This window comes from Andrographis paniculata, unplaced genomic scaffold (assembly GCF_009805555.1).
Source record: "Andrographis paniculata isolate CXL003 unplaced genomic scaffold, ASM980555v1 Contig21END, whole genome shotgun sequence".
In the NCBI taxonomy this organism is placed as follows: domain Eukaryota; kingdom Viridiplantae; phylum Streptophyta; class Magnoliopsida; order Lamiales; family Acanthaceae; genus Andrographis; species Andrographis paniculata.
This window is the reverse complement of record NW_026137502.1, coordinates 2,774,525-2,799,648: the sequence shown is the minus strand read 5'-3', so window position 1 is coordinate 2,799,648 and position 25,124 is coordinate 2,774,525. Positions and strand designations below refer to the sequence as shown.

At 34.1% G+C, this 25,124-nt stretch overlaps 4 protein-coding genes across 5 annotated transcripts; 3 read left to right on the top strand and 1 right to left on the bottom strand.

The window, feature by feature from the left end:
* Nucleotides 1-463: 463 nt before the first annotated feature.
* LOC127244910 (receptor-like cytoplasmic kinase 176) lies at nucleotides 464-3,504 on the top strand. The gene is made up of 6 exons (XM_051265504.1): nucleotides 464-724; nucleotides 956-1,263; nucleotides 1,558-1,693; nucleotides 1,804-1,946; nucleotides 2,200-2,323; nucleotides 2,882-3,504. The coding sequence occupies exons 1-6, from the start codon at nucleotides 667-669 to the stop codon at nucleotides 3,280-3,282; spliced, it is 1,170 nt and encodes a 389-aa protein (XP_051121461.1). The 5' UTR covers nucleotides 464-666; the 3' UTR covers nucleotides 3,283-3,504.
* A 3,698-nt stretch (nucleotides 3,505-7,202) lies between these two features.
* On the top strand, nucleotides 7,203-8,668 carry LOC127245187 (elicitor-responsive protein 1). Its single transcript, XM_051265939.1, has 4 exons — nucleotides 7,203-7,389; nucleotides 7,496-7,715; nucleotides 7,794-7,929; nucleotides 8,524-8,668. Exons 1-4 carry the CDS (start codon nucleotides 7,323-7,325, stop codon nucleotides 8,578-8,580), a joined length of 480 nt encoding a protein of 159 aa, XP_051121896.1. The 5' UTR covers nucleotides 7,203-7,322; the 3' UTR covers nucleotides 8,581-8,668.
* A 79-nt stretch (nucleotides 8,669-8,747) lies between these two features.
* LOC127245186 (AP3-complex subunit beta-A) lies at nucleotides 8,748-19,153 on the bottom strand. Its single transcript, XM_051265938.1, has 11 exons — nucleotides 18,838-19,153; nucleotides 18,596-18,672; nucleotides 18,185-18,434; nucleotides 15,262-15,888; nucleotides 14,594-14,767; nucleotides 13,268-13,394; nucleotides 13,035-13,144; nucleotides 12,132-12,332; nucleotides 10,164-11,167; nucleotides 9,294-9,560; nucleotides 8,748-9,215 (listed from the first exon to the last, which is right to left on the bottom strand). The coding sequence occupies exons 1-11, from the start codon at nucleotides 19,051-19,053 to the stop codon at nucleotides 8,858-8,860; spliced, it is 3,411 nt and encodes a 1,136-aa protein (XP_051121895.1). The 5' UTR covers nucleotides 19,054-19,153; the 3' UTR covers nucleotides 8,748-8,857.
* A 2,951-nt stretch (nucleotides 19,154-22,104) lies between these two features.
* On the top strand, nucleotides 22,105-25,102 carry LOC127245184 (E3 ubiquitin-protein ligase SDIR1-like). Of its 2 annotated transcripts, XM_051265935.1 has the most exons (10): nucleotides 22,105-22,382; nucleotides 22,520-22,590; nucleotides 23,199-23,343; nucleotides 23,429-23,483; nucleotides 23,561-23,613; nucleotides 23,711-23,936; nucleotides 24,093-24,204; nucleotides 24,332-24,377; nucleotides 24,655-24,789; nucleotides 24,886-25,102. In XM_051265935.1, the coding sequence occupies exons 3-10, from the start codon at nucleotides 23,266-23,268 to the stop codon at nucleotides 25,003-25,005; spliced, it is 825 nt and encodes a 274-aa protein (XP_051121892.1). In that variant the 5' UTR covers nucleotides 22,105-22,382; nucleotides 22,520-22,590; nucleotides 23,199-23,265; the 3' UTR covers nucleotides 25,006-25,102. The 2 variants fall into 2 exon arrangements, with proteins under 2 accessions (XP_051121892.1, XP_051121891.1); XM_051265934.1 differs by lacking the exon at nucleotides 22,520-22,590 and having other exon boundaries at nucleotides 22,106-22,382.
* The last annotated feature ends 22 nt before the right edge of the window (nucleotides 25,103-25,124 follow it).

Below are 25,124 nucleotides of genomic sequence, written 5' to 3'. Positions count from 1 at the left end.
ATCACGAAAATAATAATTTGATAGTGTGAGAAATAAATTTGCGATTATAAAGTTATTGGTTCAAATCGGACGTCTTCAAATTTATTTGACTTGTCGAACTTAGTTTGTAGAATATTAAATTCGATCGAAAACTTATCCAAAGCGTGGTTGAATAGTGAATGAGAGTTTTCACCTTAATTAAAAAAAAAACCCAAATAAACAAACAATTCTTTTTAATTTCTCCGTTTCATTGATAGGTTACTAATTTTTATTTTTTATCATCTTATCATTTTTTAATTGTACTACTTTCTTAACTTATACAATATTACACAAATATCATTAAAAATATTTTTTTATTTTTCATTACAAACTATTATAATATTAATATTTAAAAATTACTTGAGCAAAAAATAATCGGAAATTTCTCATCTCAGTTATCTATATACATGTACTACTGCAACACCCTCTCTCTTTCTCTACCTCTTTCTCTCTCTCTCTCCTATAGTATTATTCAATCCGTTCACACTCTGTGCGCGTAGAATTTGTCGGAATTGGTGCGAGAGAGAGAGAGAGAGAGAGAGAGAGAGAGGTGGTTTTGAATTTCCATAATTAACAAAAATAATAATAACAACAAGGTTAGTAAAAGGTGGCTCCAATTTTGGGGTGGGGAGCAAAGGGCAAAGGGCGATGGGTTCTTGTTGCAGCGTTGTTCAAATTAGGGCAGATCACAGCCCTCGCCCAGATGGTAATATTACTATTCTGTAGCAACACTTGCCTGTCTGATTAATTAGTTTTGGGAACTGATTCTGGAAATTCTTATTCCTTCTATCAACTGTTTTGCACTTTCGATTCAATCGATTGTTATTACCTTAGTATCGAGAATGCTCATTCGATTCTGGAAATTTTGATTTGGAATCCTTTCTAATCGATTTTGAATGCTGCGGCGGCGGCGGCGGCGGTGGTGGCGCGTGTGCAGGAGTGAGCTCAAGATTTGTGAGCACGGAGGCGAGCAGCCGCCGGTCGTCTTCCTCGGCTCCTCTGACTCCCCGGAGCTACGGCGAGATTCTGGATTCCGGCAACCTAAAAACATTCGGGTACAATGACCTCAAGATCGCGACAAGGAATTTCCGTCCGGACAGCGTGTTGGGCGAAGGCGGCTTCGGCTGCGTCTTCAAGGGGTGGATCGATGAGCAGACATTTAAGGCGGCCAAGCCCGGCACGGGCGTCGTCATTGCCGCCAAGAGATTGAACCAAGACGGCATCCAGGGACACAAGGAATGGCTTGTAAGATCCAAACAACTTCAATTCAATTCAATTCAATTATATGTGCTCAATGAAACAATATTTTATTGGTTAATGTAATTGGACGATAGGTTTTGACATATTTGACAAGTTTGTAAGTTATGTAAAGTTGAGTTATTTTGGTATTAGCGAACGATTATTTTTACTAAAGTAAATATTTGATAGTTTGAGGTAGGACAGACGGAAATGATAAAAATATTACTTTAAAAAGGAGTGTTAAATTTGTATTATATTAATTATATGTTTGTTGTAATTTTCTTGTAACTTCATTTTCAGACAGAGATCAATTATCTCGGGCAGCTCTCGCATCCGAACCTAGTGAAGTTGATTGGATACTGTCTGGAGGACGAGCACCGGCTGCTTGTCTACGAGTTCATGCCCCGGGGCAGCTTGGAGAATCACTTGTTTCGGCGTAAGTTAGTTGATGGAGTGTTTTTTTTTTTTTTTTTCAACTGGCTTGCTACTAGCCTATGTTTAATTGTGCCGTTTTCTTACAAGTACTCGATTCACTGATTCGGACAGGGGCATCTTATGTCCAGCCATTGTCTTGGAACCTTCGGATGAAGGTGGCGCTCGATGCAGCAAAGGGACTTGCTTACCTCCACGGCCCCAAAGCCAAAGTTATCTACAGAGATTTAAAGGCTTCCAATATATTGCTCGATACGGTATGTCAGAAAATTACTTTCCTAAGTTTTGGACTAGGTAAATAATAAAATGAGATATTATGAGAAATTTACTAATGAATAAATAGTGTGACAAAAAGAAAAAAGGGAATGGTTAGCACATGTTTTTATTTCACTCAGTAATCAACTATTGCATGCAATGTGGGAGACTATATAATGTTGTCTGTAGTAATATCTGTGTTCTGGATTTTATATTTTCATGAGACTAACTCCACTGCGGTGTAATTATGTTCAGAATTTCACGGCGAAGCTGTCTGATTTCGGGTTGGCAAAGGACGGACCCATCGACGGTAAAAGCCATGTCTCGACCAGAGTCATGGGTACTTACGGTTACGCCGCCCCCGAATACATGGCCACGGGTACGCACACTTACATTCTATCGATCGTTCTACTACCGGTGTGTTCGTTTCAAAATTTTCAACCAAATTTCACTATTCATCCAAATTTTTCTTCCAAAAAATATCAAATCAAACACCTATTTTTCATTTTCATATTATACTAACATTACATCAATTTTATATCACATCATTCAACTATTCTAATTCAAAACTTTTACTCCCTCAGTCCTATCTACCATGTCTACTTTTCTATCTCTGCCTGTCCGCTTATTCCGTCACTTTCTTTTTTTTGAAAAGAATCCTACACTTTAATTTCGTTTTAAATTTTTTAATTTATATATTTTTTAAAATTTTAATTAGAATAATTAGTTATAATTTTACTATATGATTATTTTCACTAATACATTCTTAATTATTTTCGTGTCTACAATAAAAAGGCACAATAGCCGAGACGGAGCTGAGTACTATTTAAATCCCAACTCAACATTCAAACTCCCAAAACAAATACACTAGACGAGCATTATTATCCTTTGGGTAGTACTCGACTCATCGCTTTTCGTTCGTTTACATTTCGTTTAGGCCATCTGACGGTGAGAAGCGACGTGTACAGCTTCGGAGTTGTGTTATTGGAGATGCTGACGGGGCGGCGGGTGCTGGACAAGAACCGGCCCCACGGAGAGCAGAATCTGATCGACTGGGCGAGGCCGTATTTGGCGAGCAAACGGGGCGTGCTTCGAGTGATGGATCCCCGGCTCGAAGGGCAGTTCTCGACGAGCGGGGCCTTGCGCGCGGCGACGCTCGCCGTGAAGTGTTTGGCAATCGAAGCCAAGTATCGGCCGACGATGGACGAGGTCGTGAAGGCGTTGGAACGGGTGGCGGAGACGGGCGGCGGAGAAGCGGCGGCGCAGCGGCACCGGCGGACGGGAAATGAGGATGGCGGGAACCGGGTGGCGTCTTATCCGCGGCCATCTGTTGAGTGAATATATATATATATATATATGTATGTATGTGTAAGGATGTGTATGTATGTTTGAATTGATGTGTATATAGAGCAGAGGGAGTAATTCTTTGAGAAGTGAAACCTAAATGGTGATTGCGAGAGGTTAAATATGAATTTGGCTGATGGCTTTGGTTTTAACTTTCAATTGCTTTTTTTTTGTGGGCAATTAATAAATGAAGGCTGCTTCGCTTTTATTTTTTAATTTTTAATATATACATTCTCCATCATGTAAAATTATGATTTGGGTAAAAAGTAATTTTTTTTTATTATTATAGTAAAAAAAAAATGATATTTTGAGTAAACAAAAGAATAAATTTGAATTACATGAATGAGAACCAAACACACATACAAAAGTTGTAAGGAATGTATGATAACAGGGGTGAATATAAATTCAAACTACCAATATCTCTAAGTCATCCGGTTTTAAATATTCTTTCATTTTGCATTATATTTAATATTAAAAATATTTTTTATATATTTTTTTTACAAATGTTTTTCTATTGATATTACAAGGCACTAATAAAAATATTTTTTTATTTATATTATATGTTTTGATATAATAATTAATATTCAAATATCAACGTCCAAAAATAAATAAAACTTAGAAGCCAGAGGAAAGTAGTATAATTTATTACATTTTTCAAAAAATAACAAAAGAATCTAAAATAATAATAAAAAAATTATTACAATCATACCAACTAAAATACTATTCCAAAATTAAAAGTAACAATTAAATTTAGAGGAAGGGAGGATTATTGAGGTTTGATACTTTTATCTAATTACAAAAATAATTAATAATTTAATACAAAATATTATAATTTATATTACCAATATAATTCTTTCGTATCTACGGTAATTCAAAAATGTAAAGTCAAATCCATAATTTTCTTTTGTTTATGTAAATTTAATCTAAGAAGAGGGGGCTCATGTAATTAATTAATATTAATTGGGCATCTCCATGGAGATGATGATGTCCAATTAGTTTGAAGAGTATGCTGTGTGTTGGTTCGGTGAATCCGTCCCCAGTTCTAACACGTGTTTTATTTTTTTAACACGTTTTTGTTCTGCTGCATCTTCGGGGCAATAGCACAGTAGTGGTGGGTGGGCCAATGGCTATCATTAATCTTACCATGAATGGACGATGCATTACTTGTACTTGTTTGGGACGTATTTATTTTATTTAATTATTACTCCCTCCGTCCCATATATCGTACATTGTAAACTGTATTTTAAAAGGGATGTAATTAGTAAATAATTAAAAATATATTAGTAAAAATAATTATATTGTAATATAAATAATTATAAATTAAGATTAAGATAACTAATTAGTTTAATTAAAATAAAAAAAATTAAAAAATTAAAAAATTTAAAATTTAAAATGAGATTAAAGTGTGTAATCATTTTAAAAAAAAGGAAAGTGACATGGTACGTGGGACGGACAGAAACGGCAACGTGGAAATGATATCTGGGACGGATGGAGTATTATTATTTTATGGCAAACCATCATCGGCTGAAAATTTATCCAATATACACTTTCAGATAGAAATAACAGATTTTTACCGTTAAAAAAAAAAAAAAAAACATGGTGGCTTACTAAAATACACATAAATTTTTAATTTCCCCCAAATGCTTAAAGGTTTAACATATGATAAGACATCATTTTTCGCCTTCTCAAAAACAAAATTTCATCCAATATGAAAATTTGTTTTTTCTTATTATATACACACTATAAATACAATAATTCACATTTATTATCTACCCCAGCACATAAATGGAATCAACGACAAACAGTAAAAAAATAAAAATGATCATCTAACCAACTCACATATTGTCCAATTTGTGTTACAAAAACCAATTGTTGGAACATTATTTCTTCCATCTATTTTTGGCATATAGTTCTTCGTCCTTTTTGCTGTTGCCTTTCACAAATTTTTATTTGTAGTAAAGTGTCTTGTCTAATTGCTGCATCAACCTGTCTGCAGCCTGTTGGTTCTTCTCTCTCGATTTGGGGAAGCAAAGAAAAGACAAAAGAAGATGCTTTGAGTTAGTCAACTTAACATAGATTTCATGCAGACACATCATTTCATTTATGTACAAAGGTTTTAATTGGTTCTGTCTTACATGCACAACAATGTGACTTTATGGATAATTGGTTGTTGTGAGGGTTTTGAGAGTGGAGTATGAGAGAAAGTTCGAAGGAAAGAGAAATTGGAGTTCCAATCAGGGGATACGTCGAGATTCTGAGCAGCACAAGTTTGTGACAACATAAGCCTGTGGAGGGAATTTTCAAGGTAAACTATGGTAGGAGGTTGAGTTGAAGGAGTTGTGGTTGTTTTATTCTTAATAAGCACTGATTAGTGAACTTCTCATGGATTGGTATCATTTGGATGTAGGATTGTTTATATCCGAACCGGGTAAACAAACCCTTGTCTCATTTACTGCTTTGTATTTCCGCATGCATTCAATTGGCAGTATAATGTTATAACTGTGATAACTGCTCTTTGAAAGTTGGTCGTGTTCGAAGGTGATTTGGTGCCGCACCTATTCTCCCAACATCAATTAATGAAAAAATAGCACATTGAAAGATAACATAAACAACTACACATTTCAGAGTCATTATTAAATATTTTTTTATTATAGAAGACAAAAAAATAACAATTATTACTTATTTTTATTAAAATTCATGTCCAAATATTTGAACACACAATTAAATGACAAAAGAAATATATAATATAAAAAATAGTTTAAGCAATCGATATTATTAGTGGCGTTGAATCTATGTTAGTCAAATGATCGCAATGTGTTTCGTTGAGTTTTAACCGTGTGCACTCATAGGCAGAATTACCTTTCAACAAACGGTTAAAAATAAGGTGGCCGGGGGATTTGTTTGTCCGTATCCACCGTATACAACAACGAAAGAAATCTAATTAGTAATGCTCCTTCATTCATGCAAATCTTATGATCTTCGGATATGATATGCATCTTATCTTGTGTCTGTTTGTTTGTTTGTTGTGTTTAGAGGAATTCTGTGTTATGTTGCTTTCGTTGGTTGATGATGATCTTATTGATACAATAAATTTGTATTGTGATCTTAACATTAGAGTTCCTTAATAGATTTTTGAAAAGAAATTTACATGTCTATCAATTAATTTAAAATATATTCAATCAACTGAATGGTATCAATGGTATTTGGTTAAACATCAGCTTAATTCAACTCAATTCCGAAGTATTACAATTATTTTAATAAATGATAAAAACCGTCCAAGAAATTTGTTATGTAGTACAATAAAGGTATATAAACATCATAATTTATTATAAAACTCATAGAAATATATCTGGGACATTTTCGTTACATAAGCCGTTACTTTAAATAATTACATAAAGTTGTTTGTAGTTTTTTCTGCAAATATTACTTACGGAATAGTCAAAGCAAAAAGTTGTGACATAAATTTGTCACGAAATTACTTTCCGTGATTTTTAATTGTCACGGATTAAAATTTGCGACAAATTTCAGCAATTATCAACATTTTTTCAAGTAGTGTATATATATAATACACATGCAAAAGAAATAAATATTCAATACCATAAGTATATAGATGGATCCATCAAATCAAATCAAATAAAATAAGAACAAATTGAAATAAACAAATACAAATGAATTTATATTATAGTAACTCAAAATGAGACGCCAGGGTGGATTAATTTTGTCAACATAGATGTATGAACAAGTCTAGTCTTGTCTGGTCTAATGTTATGTATTACAACTTACAAGTTGAATAATAGTCTTGGTTGATATATTCAAAGTTATTATTTAATAAATGCATTAGTCAAGGTCGTTGCCCTCTTCCTCTATGTATGTATGTATGTATGTATATATACACATCATTATTCATATTCTTCTTCGACAAACAAACCAATCTATTTCATTTCTTGCTCCTGTATAATTATTCTTAGCTTCTTTTTGTCCAATAATTAAATACTATTATACTACTACTACTACTACTTCATTGTTTCTAATCTATGGCTTTGGGAACACTTGAGGTGACTTTGCTGGGCGCCAGAGGCCTCACAAGAACCGATCTCTTGGGTATGTTTTATTTTATTTTATTTATAATAATAATAATAATAATAATAATAATAATGGTGTGTGTCTGTGTGTGTAATATTGATTGATTGATTGATTAATTGTGCAGGGAAGATAGAGCCTTACGTAGTGATGGAATACAGGAAGCAACAGCATACAAGCTCCATTGCCAAAGGCACAGCTCCCCTCTGGAACCAGAAATTCAGATTCACTGTTGAACATGAAGAAGATGAACATGAAGAAGATGTCGCCAAATCCCAAAACACGCTTTCCCTTATCCTTATGGATTATGACACTTTTACTCAAGACGACTCTCTTGGACAAACTACGTATGTAACTTAATTACCAACTACTCTCATAAATTAAATTACATTATTGAAATCTTTAATGTTATGATTTTGGTGCAGCATACATTTGGGAGAAGCAATTCAAAGAGGAGTGGAGAATGGGAAGGCTGAGATTGGGTCGCACAAGTACAGAGTTGTTGCGAAGGATGGGACTTATTGTGGCGAACTTCATGTAGCCATTACTTTCACTCGAAAGGTACATATATAAAAATATAACAGACAACATAATTAAAATAAAAAATAAAAAATTAATTGTTATATATATATATATATATATGTGGCGGCGGCTACTGTGTTGAACTTTAAAATTCAGCACCATACTGGTCAAACAACACACGATATTGCTACAGGCAGCACAACGTATGCATTCATATAATACAAATACAACACATGAATTAACAACGCATGCTATAGTCTTGTACAACATAAACAATATTTGATTTCAGCACACCACATATTATTATACAACACATTTGTAATTATAAACCAACGACACATAAACTAATAGTACATGCTATAGTCCTACAAAATATAAATAATAGTTGATTTCAGCATAACATATACTGTTATACAACACACTTATAACACTTATAATTATAAACCAACAGTACATGTCTTTATTATACACAACATGTGTTGTGTATAATAAAACTGTGTGCTATTTGTATATATTACGGGTGCTGATTTTTTCAATTCCGCACCTTAATTGTTCCAATATATATATATATATATATATCGTACATATGTATTTCTGATTGAACTTCCCTTTTTATTGTTCTTTTTGGTGCAGAAAGAATCCAAGGAACACTATTTTGGGGGTTGGAAGCAAAGCCAGTCACAGTTTTAATTCATTTCACTCTACTTTGTAGCTTTTCAGCATCAGAATTATCTCTAAAAATTCATTTCATTTCATTTCATTAATTCATGTTCTTTCTATGAAACAAAATGTTAAAAATGTACTACTAAATGTAACACATTATTGTCAGTCAATCAAAAAATACACATTCCTTCATCTTGTCTCAAACCATTTTCTTTCTCTGTGTAAACAAAACTGTTCTCAAAATAAGGTCGGAAAGGGCAGCAAGAAAAGGAGCATCATACTCCATGGATGAGTACCATACAGATCATGGTGTCGGCTCAGCCAAGAAATTCACGATGCGGTTTAACAGATTTAAGCCGAAAACAGTTTCCTCACAGTTCATTTTAACTGATACTTCGAGGGGTTCAGAGCAAATACCTTTGAGAGTAAGTGTGACCAAACAAGGAATGGATCTGCCCAGGATCTCGCCACTTAAGCGTAAGCATAATCCTGATGTGTCGTTGAGGGTAGCTGCAACAGGCAAGTCTACGGATACGAGAAACAAATTCGCATTTGTAAGCATTTTTAGTGTCAGCTTCTCACATATCATTAGAAAAATGTCTTTAACCGGTGACTCGCCATTCGAGTCATTCAGCGGGCCAATATGGTCGGTGAATGTACACCTGTTGAATACAACAAGAAAATGCAATGTGAGCGAACAGTTCTTGCGAAAATGAAACCATGTTGGATTGGGACCTGACCTTCTCACGTATTCAAACATCCCCGGAAGTTGAGATTCCTTCTTTGTGAAGGATTCAATATCCATTGGAAGAGGTTTGATGAAGTAACCAATGTCTGGTCGAAACTTTACTAGTTGCTTTTTGTCGTTGCACCATAAAGCCAGCTTCAAAGGCAACAGATGGTGTTCAAACCGAACCTGGATTGTCCTATTTTCTGTCTGACCGGGTTCAAGGCAGCTTATCTCTTCCATGGGAACGAGAGATGGAACCTCACGAGTCACATTTGAACTGTAGATCAAGATTACAAAGCACCACAATGAATATGTTTGGAGACCTCTCAAGAAATTATAAGAATGTGGAAAGGTGAACTTAAATTTTACCAATAAATCAATAGAAGTGCAATATCACATCTATGAACAGAAACTAATGTCTTTGTTTTAGCAACAAAGAGGAGTCGGGCATAAACCTAGGATTCAAAAGTTGGTGACCAAACAGAGGGTGTCCAGCCTTGAGGTTCCAAGCACATTAAGGGTGTGTTTGTTTGGAGAATTCTTCCCAAATTTTACTATACATCAAAATTTTTTTCTCCAAAAACATCAAATCAAACACCTATTTTTCATTTTTTATATTTTACTTAAAATCAATTTTACATTCAAAATATCACATCAACACCTATTTATATCGCATCATACAACTATTCCAATTCAAAATTTTTACTATTCAAATCCCAATTCAAAATCCAAACCTCCAAACAAACAGCTTGTCAATAAAACCCTTGGGTGTCAAAATATATAAGGTTCAGATGTGTATACACATGTGTAAATGGCAGAATAGATATAAATAAACCAGCTTTATTGACAACAGAGATGTTGAAGCTTTAGCATAAAATACCTTTCACTTGGTGACACTGACTTGTCTGAAGAATCCAGGTTAACGTCCTCTTCAGAAAGCATTATATTTGACATCGTCCCTGTTGAAGAATTTCTGAAGGCAACATCCAAAACTACAAGTTCGGGGGATATATTTGACACCTTGGACAAAAATCTATAATCCACACCTAACCCATTTCCATTTGCAGGATCTAGAAGAATATATGACTTGGGTTTGACCAGCTGCCCGATGTCTTTAATGGAGAGTCTGGCTAATGATCTCTGAACATGACCTGCATCAGAAGAGGTCTGGCTAGAACCAGGATTTTCATTCAACCATGATTCAAGGGCTCTTTTCGACATCAATTCACCAAAATCCATCAAGCCAGATGACGGCAGGCCTTCTGAGGCTTCTAGATGATTTCTAGAAGTGGGAGCACTATCTGAAAGATGAATCAATGCACCAGCTTCTTCATCTCCATTTCTATCAGAGACATTATCAGTATAGTGGCCTCCATCGGTACTTGATCCAGAAACAGAATCTTCAGAATCGTAGTCGGATGTGTTCTCTTCATCCATGGATCCCGAAGTGGCATCAGTATCAACATCATTTGGTTCACTATCAGTAGTTCTAACTCCCAATGAACTTGTTCCTCTCACAGAGGGATCGAACCCATCACCCACTAAACTACAAGGTTCAGGGAGAGGTTCATATCCTGGAGCTGCGTGCAGCACTATCTGGGAAAGAGAGCCAGGAAGATAGAATCGATAACTAAATGGCTCAGATGAAATTTCTGCTTGCCCCCCAAATATGTATTCGGAAAGTACACGTGTCAGGTCTTTGAAATCCGTTTGATCCTCAACATATTCCGAATCATGCAAACCCCTACAGTGTGATAGGAAATTCTTCAGAACACGAGCACGGTCGCGGACATCATAATTCATGTCACATTTAGCTAGTGCAAGCACATATCCTACAGTAATTCGTAATTCAGACACATCTTCCCCTTTAGCTCGTAGTAGGACCTGGAAAGCATCAAAACAGCAAAAAAATTAACAAAGAAAGAAGCCATGGCGGATAAAGCATCGCAAGTTATTAAGACATTTCTTATCCAGTATTTCAACAAAATAACTCTTTAGTTTTATCTTCATTTCATAAAAAAGAAATAATAAAAGATGAAAATGGCCCTAAGAATGGTTTTAATGGTAAGTAGCTCTCAGGGTTCTGCTTTATCAGTCTGTCTATGTTTTTCTGTGTGATTCTATCCAGGATGTAATATAATGCTACTCCTTTATTGTATATATTCTTCTTTCCAAAATTTTAAAATTAATATGAAGTAGAACCATAATATCACATTTTTCTAATGCTATGCAGGCAAAGACTATCCTAGTAGACCAGAAAGCAGTTGTAAAAGGCTCATCTCTCAATAAACTTTCATGCATCACTGAGCCTTTTCTATTCCATATATGAGCCTATAATAAACACTACCCTGCACAAATAAGACGGAAAGGCTAAATGAAGGGCGTATATATTATGAAAATTGAAAATTTGCATTGTCTTGATCATCAAAATATGGAGGTCTATCTAAACTCTAATTAGCTCTAAAACAAGCTTGGATTGTATGACTTGTACACTCCAGTTTGAGGGGGAGTGTTAGATTTGATAGATTCACATCCATACCCATATCCATATCCATGATTTAGTTTGTTTGGATAGATTTCGAAATATCTCTATAAATATGTATTCTTCCATTCTCTTTTATGATGGAATGAAATAATGTTTTTCCTCTATTTGCCAGCAATTTGCACTTTCACAGTCATTTGGAGCTTAATTATATTATTAACAAACAGGTTTTCTTAAATATATTCATAAAATCGTTCTCAAGGATGCATGAAGCATTGATAGTAAAAATCCATAACACCACCACTGCAGATGCACATGAAGATGCTGAATGATAAAGAGAACCTCAAAACTTGGAATGTTAACTACCTTGACACAGGCATTGATAATCTGGAGTTTTGATTCGACTGCCTCAGAAGTAAAATGCCGAGCAATATACTTAAAGACTGTGGGTATCATCTTTGGAATAAGACCTCCGATGTTGCAGTACTCACCCATCATCCATATAACCATAGCACGTGCCGCGGGTGCATAAATTGAATCCAAGCTTCGCAACAAATGAACAATTACCTTGAAAGTATGAGCGAGTTCAATTAGAACAGAACTGTTTATTTATCGGAGCATTACTAGCAAAGTCAGAAGTCATTGGATGGCGCATTAACCACCAACAGATAATCCAGAATTCAGCTATCAATTACATGGTAAGATAGTACATAAAAACAGTGAACAAATACAATAATGAAACAATAAACACACTCATCTATTTCTGTACCAGATGATATATGTGGCTGAGCATCATTGTGTCGGCGTGGAAGAGTGTAAGGCTGAACTCAAAGAGTATAAGTCGAGTTTAAACAAAGTAAATGAGCAAGTAAAGACTCTGTAGCATGAAATGTGAACCACCATTATAGTGAATGAACCCTCCCTTTTTTGACACCTTAAGTGTCAATTTCGTCTGTTATACTTAAAAAGCTTTAGAAAGTTGAAAGTGCCTAACTTTAACTTATTTCTTTCAGGCTGTTATAACAGACAATTTTTTCCCTTTACTTTTTTATTTTTTAGCTTAAAAATAATTCCATGTTATAATAACAGATGAATTAAAAATTGATTGATTGAGAATATAATATAGAAGAAAGTCTAAGATAGTACATAAAAGCAGTGAACAAAAGGAGCAAATTGATTATTCTCAAACATCAATTTACATTGGTGATGAGACAATAATAACAAGAATAATGAAAAAATGGTCAAGAACAATGGGTTTAGCAAACTTACTTTCTCGTGATTGGGAGGATCTTGTTTTATGATTGCTTTGATAGACTTTATAATTTGAACCAATACAATTTCTTCTTCACCCAGTGAGGCATCATCCTTATTTGAAGAATCTGAAATTTGGATTCCATTAAAGATATTCATTAATCAAACAAAAGGAAGGCAGGAGAAAACGGAAGAAACTACAGAGATTCAAGTCCTCCAAGGATATATAACATGAGAAATATAAACCTTACCAGATAATGCCAGAAACAATAGCCCTTCCAAACATGTGTTGGCAACATTTGGAAGTCTTTTGGCACATAAACCAATTGCAGCTGCTGTGTCAGCAGCAAATTTACGATCTGGATCTCTGATATAATCCTGATTGTTATTTAACAAAATAAATAATACTGAAGATCTCAAAGATGCCAACAGAGCCTAGGACCAATTTTTGTTGTAAACAAAACATGGATTGCACTGAGAAATTCTAACAGGACAAGAAAACCAAAAATGATAATGGAATGAAACAACTGCAGAATAATAAATTAACTCGCTACAGCAAGTTGATCTAAACTTAGTAATGACAATAGAAGCTAACATATTTCATTGGTAAATAATGTAAACATATGAAGCATATACAGTCTCAGAGCGTCTAGAAACAAACAGAACAGGCAAACTGGAATGGTAATTTGGTTTGAAAACTAGATGATGTTAAAAAAAAAATCTTTAATCTATGACAAAATGTAACAAGGTTCATTGGCTTGACAAAACAAGACCTCACACATTTTTCTAATGTTAACTGACATTTGTTTCGCAAGCTAATATACTATTTACTTAAATCAAAATTGAAAACCTTAGTTAGCATGACAAAATACTGATGATATCACAGTATATACAAGCATTGATAATCCCTGATAATTAAGATTTACACGGAACAACAGGCCTGATAGATTTGTTTCTTTCGATAAAAATGTTAAATTTATTCACCTTTGAGAAATTTATATAACAACCAGTTACACCAAAATGAACACAGGCAACATCCATCAAGCCTTCAATTTTGCCCTGTTCACTTTTTCCATGCTCAACTCCATTCTCTTATGTATATTTTTTTCTCAGCTCCTATGGACCTACACAAACCACTTAATTTTTTTCGCAACTCCTATGGATGTACACTAGCCACCTAATCTTTTCTGTTTCATTTTTCTTCGAAATTCCTGTGACCAAAAATCTTCTTATCAATAAATAGTCCAGGAATCCCTATCTTCTTCCTGTTTAATGTCCTCCCCCCTTTTACATCAGCCTTTCCTCCATTTTCAATTCCAATTTGCACAGGGAAGGAGCTGCTTCATGCAAAAACATTTAAAACTTTTCTAGAACCACTATTGACCCAAATAACCACTGGATGAAATGTTTAATTCAATGGACGTGCCAGGAAAGCATCACATGGCAGTCTAGTGAGGATTCTTTACCATTGCATATATTGTGCTTGAATACCTCATTGCCAAGGCCCAAATCTACTCATTGAAGAGTTTTAGAATAAAAGAGACATATAGGTGAAACAAATAATAAAATTAAAGTACCTGAAACTCAAGAAGAATTGAGGAAATAGAAGAGTCTGTAGCTATAGAGGAAAGTATCTCAAGCTTCAGAGTTTTAAGTTGATATGAATCTGAACAGTTAATGAAGAAATCTTCAAAATATGGAGAAAATAGATATGGCATTGCTTTAGCAAAGACTTGAATGTTGCACAAGACCTGCACATGGAAAGATGCAGCCTAAATCACCGAAAGAAGATGAGGAAATTTATACAACTTCAATACAATGTGGCATCATTATTTGCAAGAAGTGAGATTGATCCACATCTTAAAAAAGACATTTATTCAGCAGCTATTACAGCAGTGCAACCTAGCAAATATTTAAACATAAAGCACCATATCCCCCTGATAAAATTAAGAAAATTCAGCAAATATCACAAAAGGTACAGTAATTTTCTTAACAGGTTAATTGCTTGACAACAAAGTTCTATACGTCAGAAATCATCACGATAGCAGGGAATAAGAGCACAAATACATGTGAAAGACCACAGAGAAGTAATGCATCAATGTTCATTACACCAAATTCATAACAGCTATCAAGAGAACCCAAAAGTATTGTATAATCACAAAATAAGAACAAAATAAATGGGATCAAGAGAAAGTTCTGCAGTTATAATTACTTAGACTAAGTCAAAGAATAAAGAGGCAAGTACCACATATTTTGAGGAGTAAGATGACCTCAACAAAAATAGCAGAGGCTTAACAATTTTTCGAATGTCCTCCTTCGGAGCCATAATCCAATGAATCCCAGCAGCTGCCAGCACAACTGCACTATTAGAACTCCATAGCAATGGTGATGTACACTGCAACAAGATCTTCACATCATCGTTACTTTTAGCAGATGTAGCATGTGAATAATCCAATCCCAAAGACTCTCTATTCACAAGACCCAACTGAGATAGGTACTTATCTGGTCCTTGAAGGTAACTGCGGGATACTATATCTGCAATCTCAGTGCATAAATCAAATCTTGTTCCATTATGAGGTTTATTTATTTCATTATGAGGTTCCAAACCCTCCTTTTCAGAGTTATGCTTCATCAGAGCATTGGAAACTAACATTAGGGATTCTACTACTAGCCCATGTTTTGCAATTACATATCGTAGAAGAATTCCAATCAAAACAATTTGACTCCATTCTTCCACATCAGGAACAGTTTCACATAACCTTCTGTAATTTCTTCCAATCATAGAGAAGTTATTAGGACAAATAGAAGCAAAGGCAGCAGCAGCAGCACCAACCACACTAGGAGAGTTGTCCTTCAACAATATTCCAATAAGCTGCAACACAGTTATGTTCCATTAGCTAAATAAAATGTAAAAGAATATGCAAAAGAGAATATTTCACGTAATGGGAATGAAACATGATATGAAAAAATAAATCATACTTCATCATGCCCATTATAATAGAAGTCCATACAGTACCCTACCATCCTCATGAAATAAGAAAACCCAGAATTCTAGACAGGGTGAGAGATAGATGATGCAGACAATTAGGATATTGGTTTATTCTGTAATTCACATATTTAGCTTGAACTCAATCACTTGTGCCCTAATCTCTTGTTAAATAGCTTATTGCAATGTTTAGTCAAAAAAGTTCCTTACCTCCATATGGCAACAAGCACACAAATCTATTGAAAAAGTTAAATAAAGCAAAGTAGGATTTGTTCACTTGTGATTTCTACCCAAATCTCCCTCCAAAATCATTATATCAAACCAACACCCATTTTCCATTGAAAAAATAACATTCAACAACTATTTCACCTCAAAAACAACAAAATAAGAAAACACAAGTAAGCAAATTGTAGTATAAACATATTATACTAGAGTTTCAATGAGATAATAAACCAAAGTTGGTTTAGAATTTTAAGTATTTCAACAGATCTATAGACTATAGATCAATGTATATTGGACACAATCTTTAAGACATTTCTTGAGTTGGGTTTCAGTTATTCTTCTTCAAAACATATTTGAATGAACATTAGGGTGATAAATCAACAGAATTTGACATTTGGAACTGATGGCGCGGATCAGACAGGATAAACAATTCCCACCCGGGATTAGCAATAGCCTAGTGCCAATTCTTTCATAGGATTAATCAGGCAACAATATTCTCATATTTAGTTTCATTGCAATATGACACACAATTATGGTGGCTATTCGTTTCTCATTCTATACAGACAGATGTAAAAGGAGTTCCCAACACAAGCTATGGCTCACACATTTTTTTCCCTAACACACACGCCAATTGAAAACAGCGATGCCCCAAAGGCTAGCAAACAAATTTCTTTCCAAGCAATTCTCTCAATTAACTGTTTGCTGCCAAACTATTACATTTTTTTCCAGAATCTGCTTCTCGTCACGTTTTTGGAAGATTTCTTGGTATGTGTTGGAAGGTAAGATTCATTAGTTAGCAAATTATTTTATGCTACAAGGAATTAGCAAGCAAAAAATGCAATCAATACTGAAGCATGACCAAACGATCCTCCAATATTTTTTGTTGGATTAGATCCATAGTAGGTAAAACAGTCGTCTCTGTTTGTAGCCTTAGGAGCCTTTTAGAAGGTTTCTATCATCTTCTATGTTACATGTTCATATATTACAACTTACTATTTATCTCACATGTTACGAATTTTATTTTGTGTAAGCACACACATATAAAACCTTGCTAAAACCATTTGTAGCATCATGTTTTTCAGCAGATGAAGATACCATTTTTTTTTTTTTTTTTACTTACCTATAGTGTTATATTTCAGTTATTCTTATTTACCTATGCCTTTAGCCGTTGGAATTTATCAATCCATTTCTCAAGGGCTTTTCACTATCTCTGTTGATATTTTTGTTGGGGTGCAAACCCAAATCCCACATTGGAAGATTTGAAGAAAATCTAATACCTTATAAGTCTCACATAAACTCCACTAGTATGAGGCATTTTGAAAGAAGTCCAAAAACAAATCCGTGCATACTCAGCCCAAAGCGGAAGAGTTGACCTAGTCCCAACAATTTTAAATTTTGAACAATTCTACTCTAAAGCAATTTTAAATTTTGAACAATTCTACTCTAAAGCATTTTAAACATGAAAATGCATGAGCATATGCCTCATCAAACGCATCATGCTACTAAGATATAATATGGAGGGGAGGAAATCCAAAATTAAGGTCAGCTATAGTTCATTAAAAAACATGCTAGGCCTCAAAAGTTAGTTCCATGGAAGGTCACCCTTGCAAACCAAAAGATCACATACCTAGGCAGCAACTGATGAACTGAAAATGGTTGAATTGGGACATGAATCAGATTATTAACATCCTTCAAATACTAACATAGTGCCTTTTCAGCATGTCCGCAAGACTGCTATTACTAACAAGGTTGATTTCATGTAATCTCTGAGATAAAAATACAGGATAGAGCTCGAATATGCACATGCTCAATGCTCATTTCCATTGAATATTTTCTATGTAGAGACAATGTTGTTTATGCATAGAAACAATTTTTCTATTTTCTTCCTCTACAGGAAAAAAGATGAACTGTTGTAGGAAAATTAAAAGTAGACAAGACAAATTGAAGGGCTTAAATTGACCTCTTCAATGGCGTCCATGTGTTCATCCAACCGCAAATCATGTAACTTAGGAAGTGCAGTTGCAGCACATTTTCTAACATATACAGATGGATCTCGGGCACATTTTCCCACAGCCACCAGAACAAGGGGTGCAATAACATGCAGGCGAATCCCTGCCATGGTGCGGAGTGCCCATGCCCTCACCAAAGGGTTTGGATCCCCCAAATCCTTCTGAAAATAATTAATTGAAAGCAATGTCTCATTTGGCCGCCTATAATACAAGAAAGTATGTAACTCATTGTCAGTTTCTCCATTAAAAGAATCAACAAGAAGGCTTATTTCACATATATTCATTATAATAAAGCTTGAACCTATTGGATCTGGAGAAAAACTGCAAATCAAACTTCAAACACTAATGTATTGAAGGCTTACTTTTCGGCGTAATGCAATAAGTACAAGTAAACCAGCTTCTTAACCTCCAGTGACTGCGATGCTACATTTTTAACCACCTGTAATCCAAAGAACAACTCATTACTCATGTAACCACCGAACTTCAAACCAAACACGACAGGTAATCAAACCAAAATTAAGAAAATCCCAATCTAATTGAACTCAAAACATGAACAATTAGCAGAGATTCCGCAATAGCACGTCAGCTCAAGTTAGGAACTGACCTGCGGGAAGTAAGTGGACACATCGAATCCCTGCGCAATAAGGGCTAGTAGACGCTTGAGCGCTTCGCATTTTTCGGTATCGAACTTGCTATCGAGGAGTGGCGCGATATTGGCGTCATCCGGATCGTCGTACAGGTGAGCGTCGGTACCGATCCTGAACACCATCGTTGAAGCCTTGCTCAGCGATTCAGCCGTAGCCCCGAACTGAGTCAACATGTCGCCTTTCACTGGACACGAATCCCCGGCGTGAATCCGATCGGAGTACTGATTGATAATCTAGTTCCAATCCTCCACTGCAATACCTAGAAAAGTTAGAAGCAATTATTATTGAGTTAATTGAAAATAATAATAACAATATTTATTATTATTTTTTTTAATCCTACTTCAAAGTATTTTTGTAATTTTAGGGTGTGTTTGTTTGAAGGATTTTGGAGAATTTCCACTATTCATCTAATTTTTTTCCCTCAAAAACATCAAATCAAACACCTATTTTTCATTTTTTATATTATACTAAAAATCAATTTTACATTCAAAACATCACATCAAACCCTATTTATATCACATCATACAACTATTCAAATTCAAAATTTTTATTATTCAAATTCCAATCCAAAATCCAAACCCCCAAACAAACACACCCTTAATGTACTTTCAATTTTTTAAAAAAAATCAAGAATTTTATATATATATAAATAAAATAATAATAGTTAAATACATATATACCGACATACCCGAAAAATAACTAACTCAAAAGGAACAATCAACAGTAACATATCAGCTGCAAACGCCATCACCAAATGGCCAATCTCTACAATTAATAAAATTAAAGTAAACAAACTTCATTAAGCTGGAGCTGTCTGAGCAGCAATAGCAACCTCCTCACCTTCGGATCAAAAGAGCCAAAACTTGTAATTTTATTAATTTTGGTGTAATTTTGGTGTACTTATTTGTTTGTTGTGTGAATAGTAAATTTTTTTTATTAAAATAATTATGTCTCATTTTATAAATGACAATATTTACACTAAGGGTGTATTTTTTTAGCTACAAAATTTCAAATTTTTATTACTTAAATTGTCTTTTTCAAAAAAAATATAATATTTTTTTTTTCTTACAAAATATTTTATCATATAATATTTTAATAATTCATTCAAACCAAAATTTCTCAAACCAAATAAAAAAAATAATACACCCTTAATATCATTTTATATATACTTCCTTAGGTATAAACCTATATAGTATTTTGATATACAAATACTTAAAAACCATAAGAACATCGGCAGTGACTCGATATGAGAGGCGCATTTCTTCTATCGGGAGGTCTTCGATTATGACAATTGAAAATGAAGCTCCACATTGAAATAAATGTCGAGGGTAATACTTTGCCGCAACATTGCTTATGCCTGGTGTAGGTGAAATACAAGGGCGGCAAAAGATTATTCTTCTTTTTCTTAGCCCTTAATTTATTTTTTCTGCATAGCCACACAGGTGTCATTTCTTTACCATTCTCTTATTTTCGGCCATGGTAGTCGAGTTTTCTCCACAACGGTTTATCTCCTGTCGTCTCAACGGCAACAGAGAAAAGAGAAAGCGAGAAAAAGAGTTTTTTTTATCTTCTCTGAGTTGAAAATCTTCGAGAACTTTGACTAAAGAAACTTCGATCGAATGATGCGCTATTTGGATGATAGTAATCGGAGATGCCCACGCTATGAGAGAATTAGCAAGGGAATTGTCTTTGGACAAAAGAAAAAACATTTGGGAAAGAACAACAATGAATGTATAGTAATATATTAATATTTTTTGAAAAATGTGTAAGAAAAAATAAAAAAGAACAAACCCTCTTTTCTTCTTTATTAACATACATTATATATAAATAATTTATACAAAAAATATATATACAACCGATAAAAAATATCAAAAAAATAATATACTATAAAAATATCACTTTTATCATTTTGTCTGTCCACTAATAAATATTATGTTTATATTATAGTGAAAATAATAATACATTAATATCAACATATTTTTTAAATTCTACGTAAATTAAAAATATACTATTACAATACAATTAATTTATATTTAAAGTAAAAATAATAACATCAAAATTCTTTTATATATTTTCATTAATTAATAAAATACTTATTTATTATTTTAATTTACTATAAAATCTCAAATGATCACTTATATATAATGATGTGTTCTTTTATATTACCTCCGTCCAACTACAAAGTACATAGTAATTTTTTATTGATATTTGAATATTAATTATTATATCAAAACATAATATAAATAAAGAAAAAATGACAAAAATGCATCATTTGGTCTCTTACAATACAAATACAATCGTATTTTTTGAGTAAATTATATAAATATAAGAATATTTTTAATGTTAAATATAATGATGCAAAAATATATATTTACTTTCAAGTTGAACAGATGTAGTAATATTTTGGCAAATTCATACTCCCTTCGTTCCGCTCCAAATGTCCTTTGGAGTTGATTTTGCAGTAGATTAAGAAACATAGTATTATATTGGTTAGTTGAAATGCGTAAGAGGATTTGATATTTTCGTCTATCGACTATATGTATACCGTAATTATATGTGTAATGATATATTTGTAATTTATGTTTGGATTTTGAGTTGAGATTTGAGTAGTAAAAAATTTGAATTTGAATAGTTGTATGATGTGATATAAACGAGTGTAGATGTGATGTTTTGAATATAAAATTATTTTTTAGTATAACATAAAAATAAAAAATAGGTGTTTGATTTGATGTTTTTTGGGGAATAAAATTTAGATGAATAGTGTATTTAGGGTAAAATCCTCCAAACAAACACACCCTAAGAGGATTTTGAGATTAATATATGATTACTTTTAATAAAATAATAAAATGATAATTTGGAGTGTGACAAATAATAAAAAATGGTACTTTAACTTGATACGGATCAAATTTTTTTCATTAAAAATATCAAATTTCAATACTTATTTTTTATTCTTTTATATTATACTAAAAATTAAATTTACATTTAAAATATTGCATCACATCTATTTATATTATACAGTTATTCAAATTCACAATACTTATCCCCAAACATAATCTCATGCGAGACTTTGAATAGCGGTGATTAAAACACAACCAAACAAAACATTAGAATAATTGCAAGTAAATAAAATATTAGGACTGAAATACTGAAACAAAAAAACGTGTTTTGGGATTTATAAGGAATTTAACCAAAAATAGAAAGGCTGTGAAAGATTTAGGGGCTACATTTACATCAAATTCCCATTTCCGTACTGTGTCGAGGTTGGCTTTTTCCTAATTTTGTTTTCCGAATTTTGTCAATAATCGAAAAGCCCTAGCGCGGCAGAGCCAACTCAGTATCGTCTTCGATCTGAACTCGTTCACCGCAGGGCAGATCCGCCAGCGATTCCTTCGCCATAATCAGGTCTTTTAGTTAATTGCTTTATTCGGACCTGTCCTTTGGAGGCGAAGGATATCGATTCTTTTTGTTGATTGTTTGCATCCGGATCCATCCTGCGACGTCGGTAAGTGAACGGTGTCGTTTTCGACCTCCTCTGGATCATGATCTTCCTTCGTTCTTTTTATTTGTTTTCGTAAAAAATGTATGTATCGGATTGGTGGTTATTTTTGCCAATTTTATGATTTGAGGTTTGTGCTGTAGGTCTAATTTTACGGGCTTCTGCAGAACGGAAAATTAGGGTTAATTTTATTGACAGAGTGACATTTAAGAAGGTGTGAATTCTGTAGGCTAATAACCAAAATTTACAGGTTAAGTGGTTTTTGCATGAGGCTAATTTGGGATAAATTTAATACATTTGTTGCCTATTACAATATCAAATACAAACTTATATAATCTTCATTCGGAAACAATTCACTGTATGACTACAGCATTGGTTTAATAATAGGATATTTGAAGATTGGCTGTATAATATATTTAAGAATGCGAAAATGAAGTAGTTTTTAGGTAGTTTGCTTCTCTACATGATAGTTTCTATGATCGACTTTGATGTTTGCATTGATGTGTATTCTCGCCTTTATCAATGATGTATAGTTTGCCCATTGTTATGAAGAAAGATATCATTTTCCTAGGTTGATAAATTTTGGTTAGTGGTACTCAATAGAAATGGGGAACAAATACTCAATTTGAATAATATCCCTGCATTTTAACTTTTGTTTGATTGCAATTTGGATGTGGATTTAGTTCCGTGTTGATTATAAGCAGAAAGTTCATATCAGATTCTTGTAGCCCGAAGAAGATTGCAGTTTGACATTTATTATTTTACTTCAATCTTTTTAATTGCTGATTAATGAATGGGTAAATTCAATAATTCATCTGGCAGGATAAGTTCCGCTCTGTTTGCATTTTTACTGAAGACGATTTTGTTCAGTTCGTGCTATTTTGAAACCATGAGTTTTGTTTTTCGGGGCACAAGAGGTGATGTAGAAACTGGGTTTCAGGGAATTATTCCAGAACGGCGCACGGTGGTAAGTTTTTACGTGTATTTTTAAATTCAAATTACTTTTATACTGATACTTAAACATTGTATATTATTGTATTGCTCCTGATCAGCGAGTTCATGCTGCCCGACCAGTCAATTCGAATTCCCTCGCCTTTCTTGTCACAGGTTTGTATTATTTTAATTGTTATCCACGTCCTCTTTCTTATTAACTGTGTGATTTATTGGTAATTTTGTTGTGACAGTGCTTTTGCTGTTTATGATTTTGAACTCTCACCAAATGTCTCCTAATTTTCTGGTTGGTCATCCTTTCTTGCAGCACCCGTTTCATTACTAGTTTAAATTGTATTTTCAAACATCTAATTTCGAACTTTCTATCTTACCGTATTGCAAAGCTCTGGCTGGTCCTTGGGGTGTTTTTAATGGCGACAACTTTGAGGATGTATGCAACCTGTCGGCAACTCCAGGCACAAGCACATGCTGTTGCAGTGAGCGGCAGTGTTCTTGGCCATACCGAATTGCGACTGCACATGCCGCCATCCATAGCACTTGCAACCAGAGGAAGGTTGCAGGGTCTCAGGCTTCAGCTTGCACTTCTTGACAGGGAATTTGACGACTTGGGTATGCGACTGTGAAGTAAATCATCGACACAAATAACCATAATTTCAGTCTCACGAATATGCTAAATGTTTGAATTAAGTAGTTTTCCAAGTTCCAAAGGTGAAGAATTTTCTTTTATCCGAGTGTTTTTGAACTTTTGGTGACGATGCGTTGCAGATTATGAAACTCTGCGCGCGCTGGATGCCGACAATGTTCCAATGGCCTCAATGACTGAGGAGGAGATCAATGCTCTTCCCGTTCATAAGCACAAAGTGTCTGGGCCACAGAGGTTAGCGCATATGTTTCGTGAATGCCTATCGACGCTAGATTTCTTGTGTTATATTTTAATAACCCCGAAGATCTAAATTCATTTTTTCTTACTTTTAATGAATGTTTTATGCCGATCCTCTTGACAGTGGCAGCTCACCAGTGCAGCCAGCATCTTCTTCAACCTCTATGGAGGTATTGCTCTTATAATTTGTTTACAGGTTTTTGTTTTTTCAACTTTATTTGATCTCCAAATTTCCCTGTAAAAGGGCATCCATCCGGCGTTCATTTTCCATTCAAAACATTACATCTAATCATTATTATAAAGCGACCCTAATCGAAACATGAGAATATAGGTTCTTTACTGCCGAATTTACTCACCATTCAAGTATAATGCACGCATGTTATTCTTGTCAGACATTTTCACAGTTTGTCTTTGAAGATGTTTTTAACATATTCCCTTTTTGCGCAGAAAAAACAAGAATCGGCTAACGCTAATGCCAACGCAAAGGCGGCAGCATCCGATGAAGATGACCTAACTTGTAGTGTTTGTTTAGAGCAAGTTAATGGCGGAGAACTCGTCCGCACCTTGCCCTGTTTGCATCAGGTTTCTGTTATAGCTCATCATCTTCAACTACAACTCTGTATGTTCTGCAATTCATTCGTGCGGACCTAAATCCTAATTTGGTGCCATAATTTGCAGTTTCACATGAATTGCATAGATCCATGGCTGCAGCAGCAAGGCACATGCCCAGTTTGCAAATTCCGGGCAGCAGCGGGGGATCGTTGGTCGGGCCTTACGCAAGGCGAAATCGATGCTTGAAGTAGTATATATAGCTTTACTAAAAATCAGATAACCTCCTTCCTACCTGCATATGAATCATAGATACATATATATATATATATATATATACACAAACCACATTTAGAGGCTCAAACTTA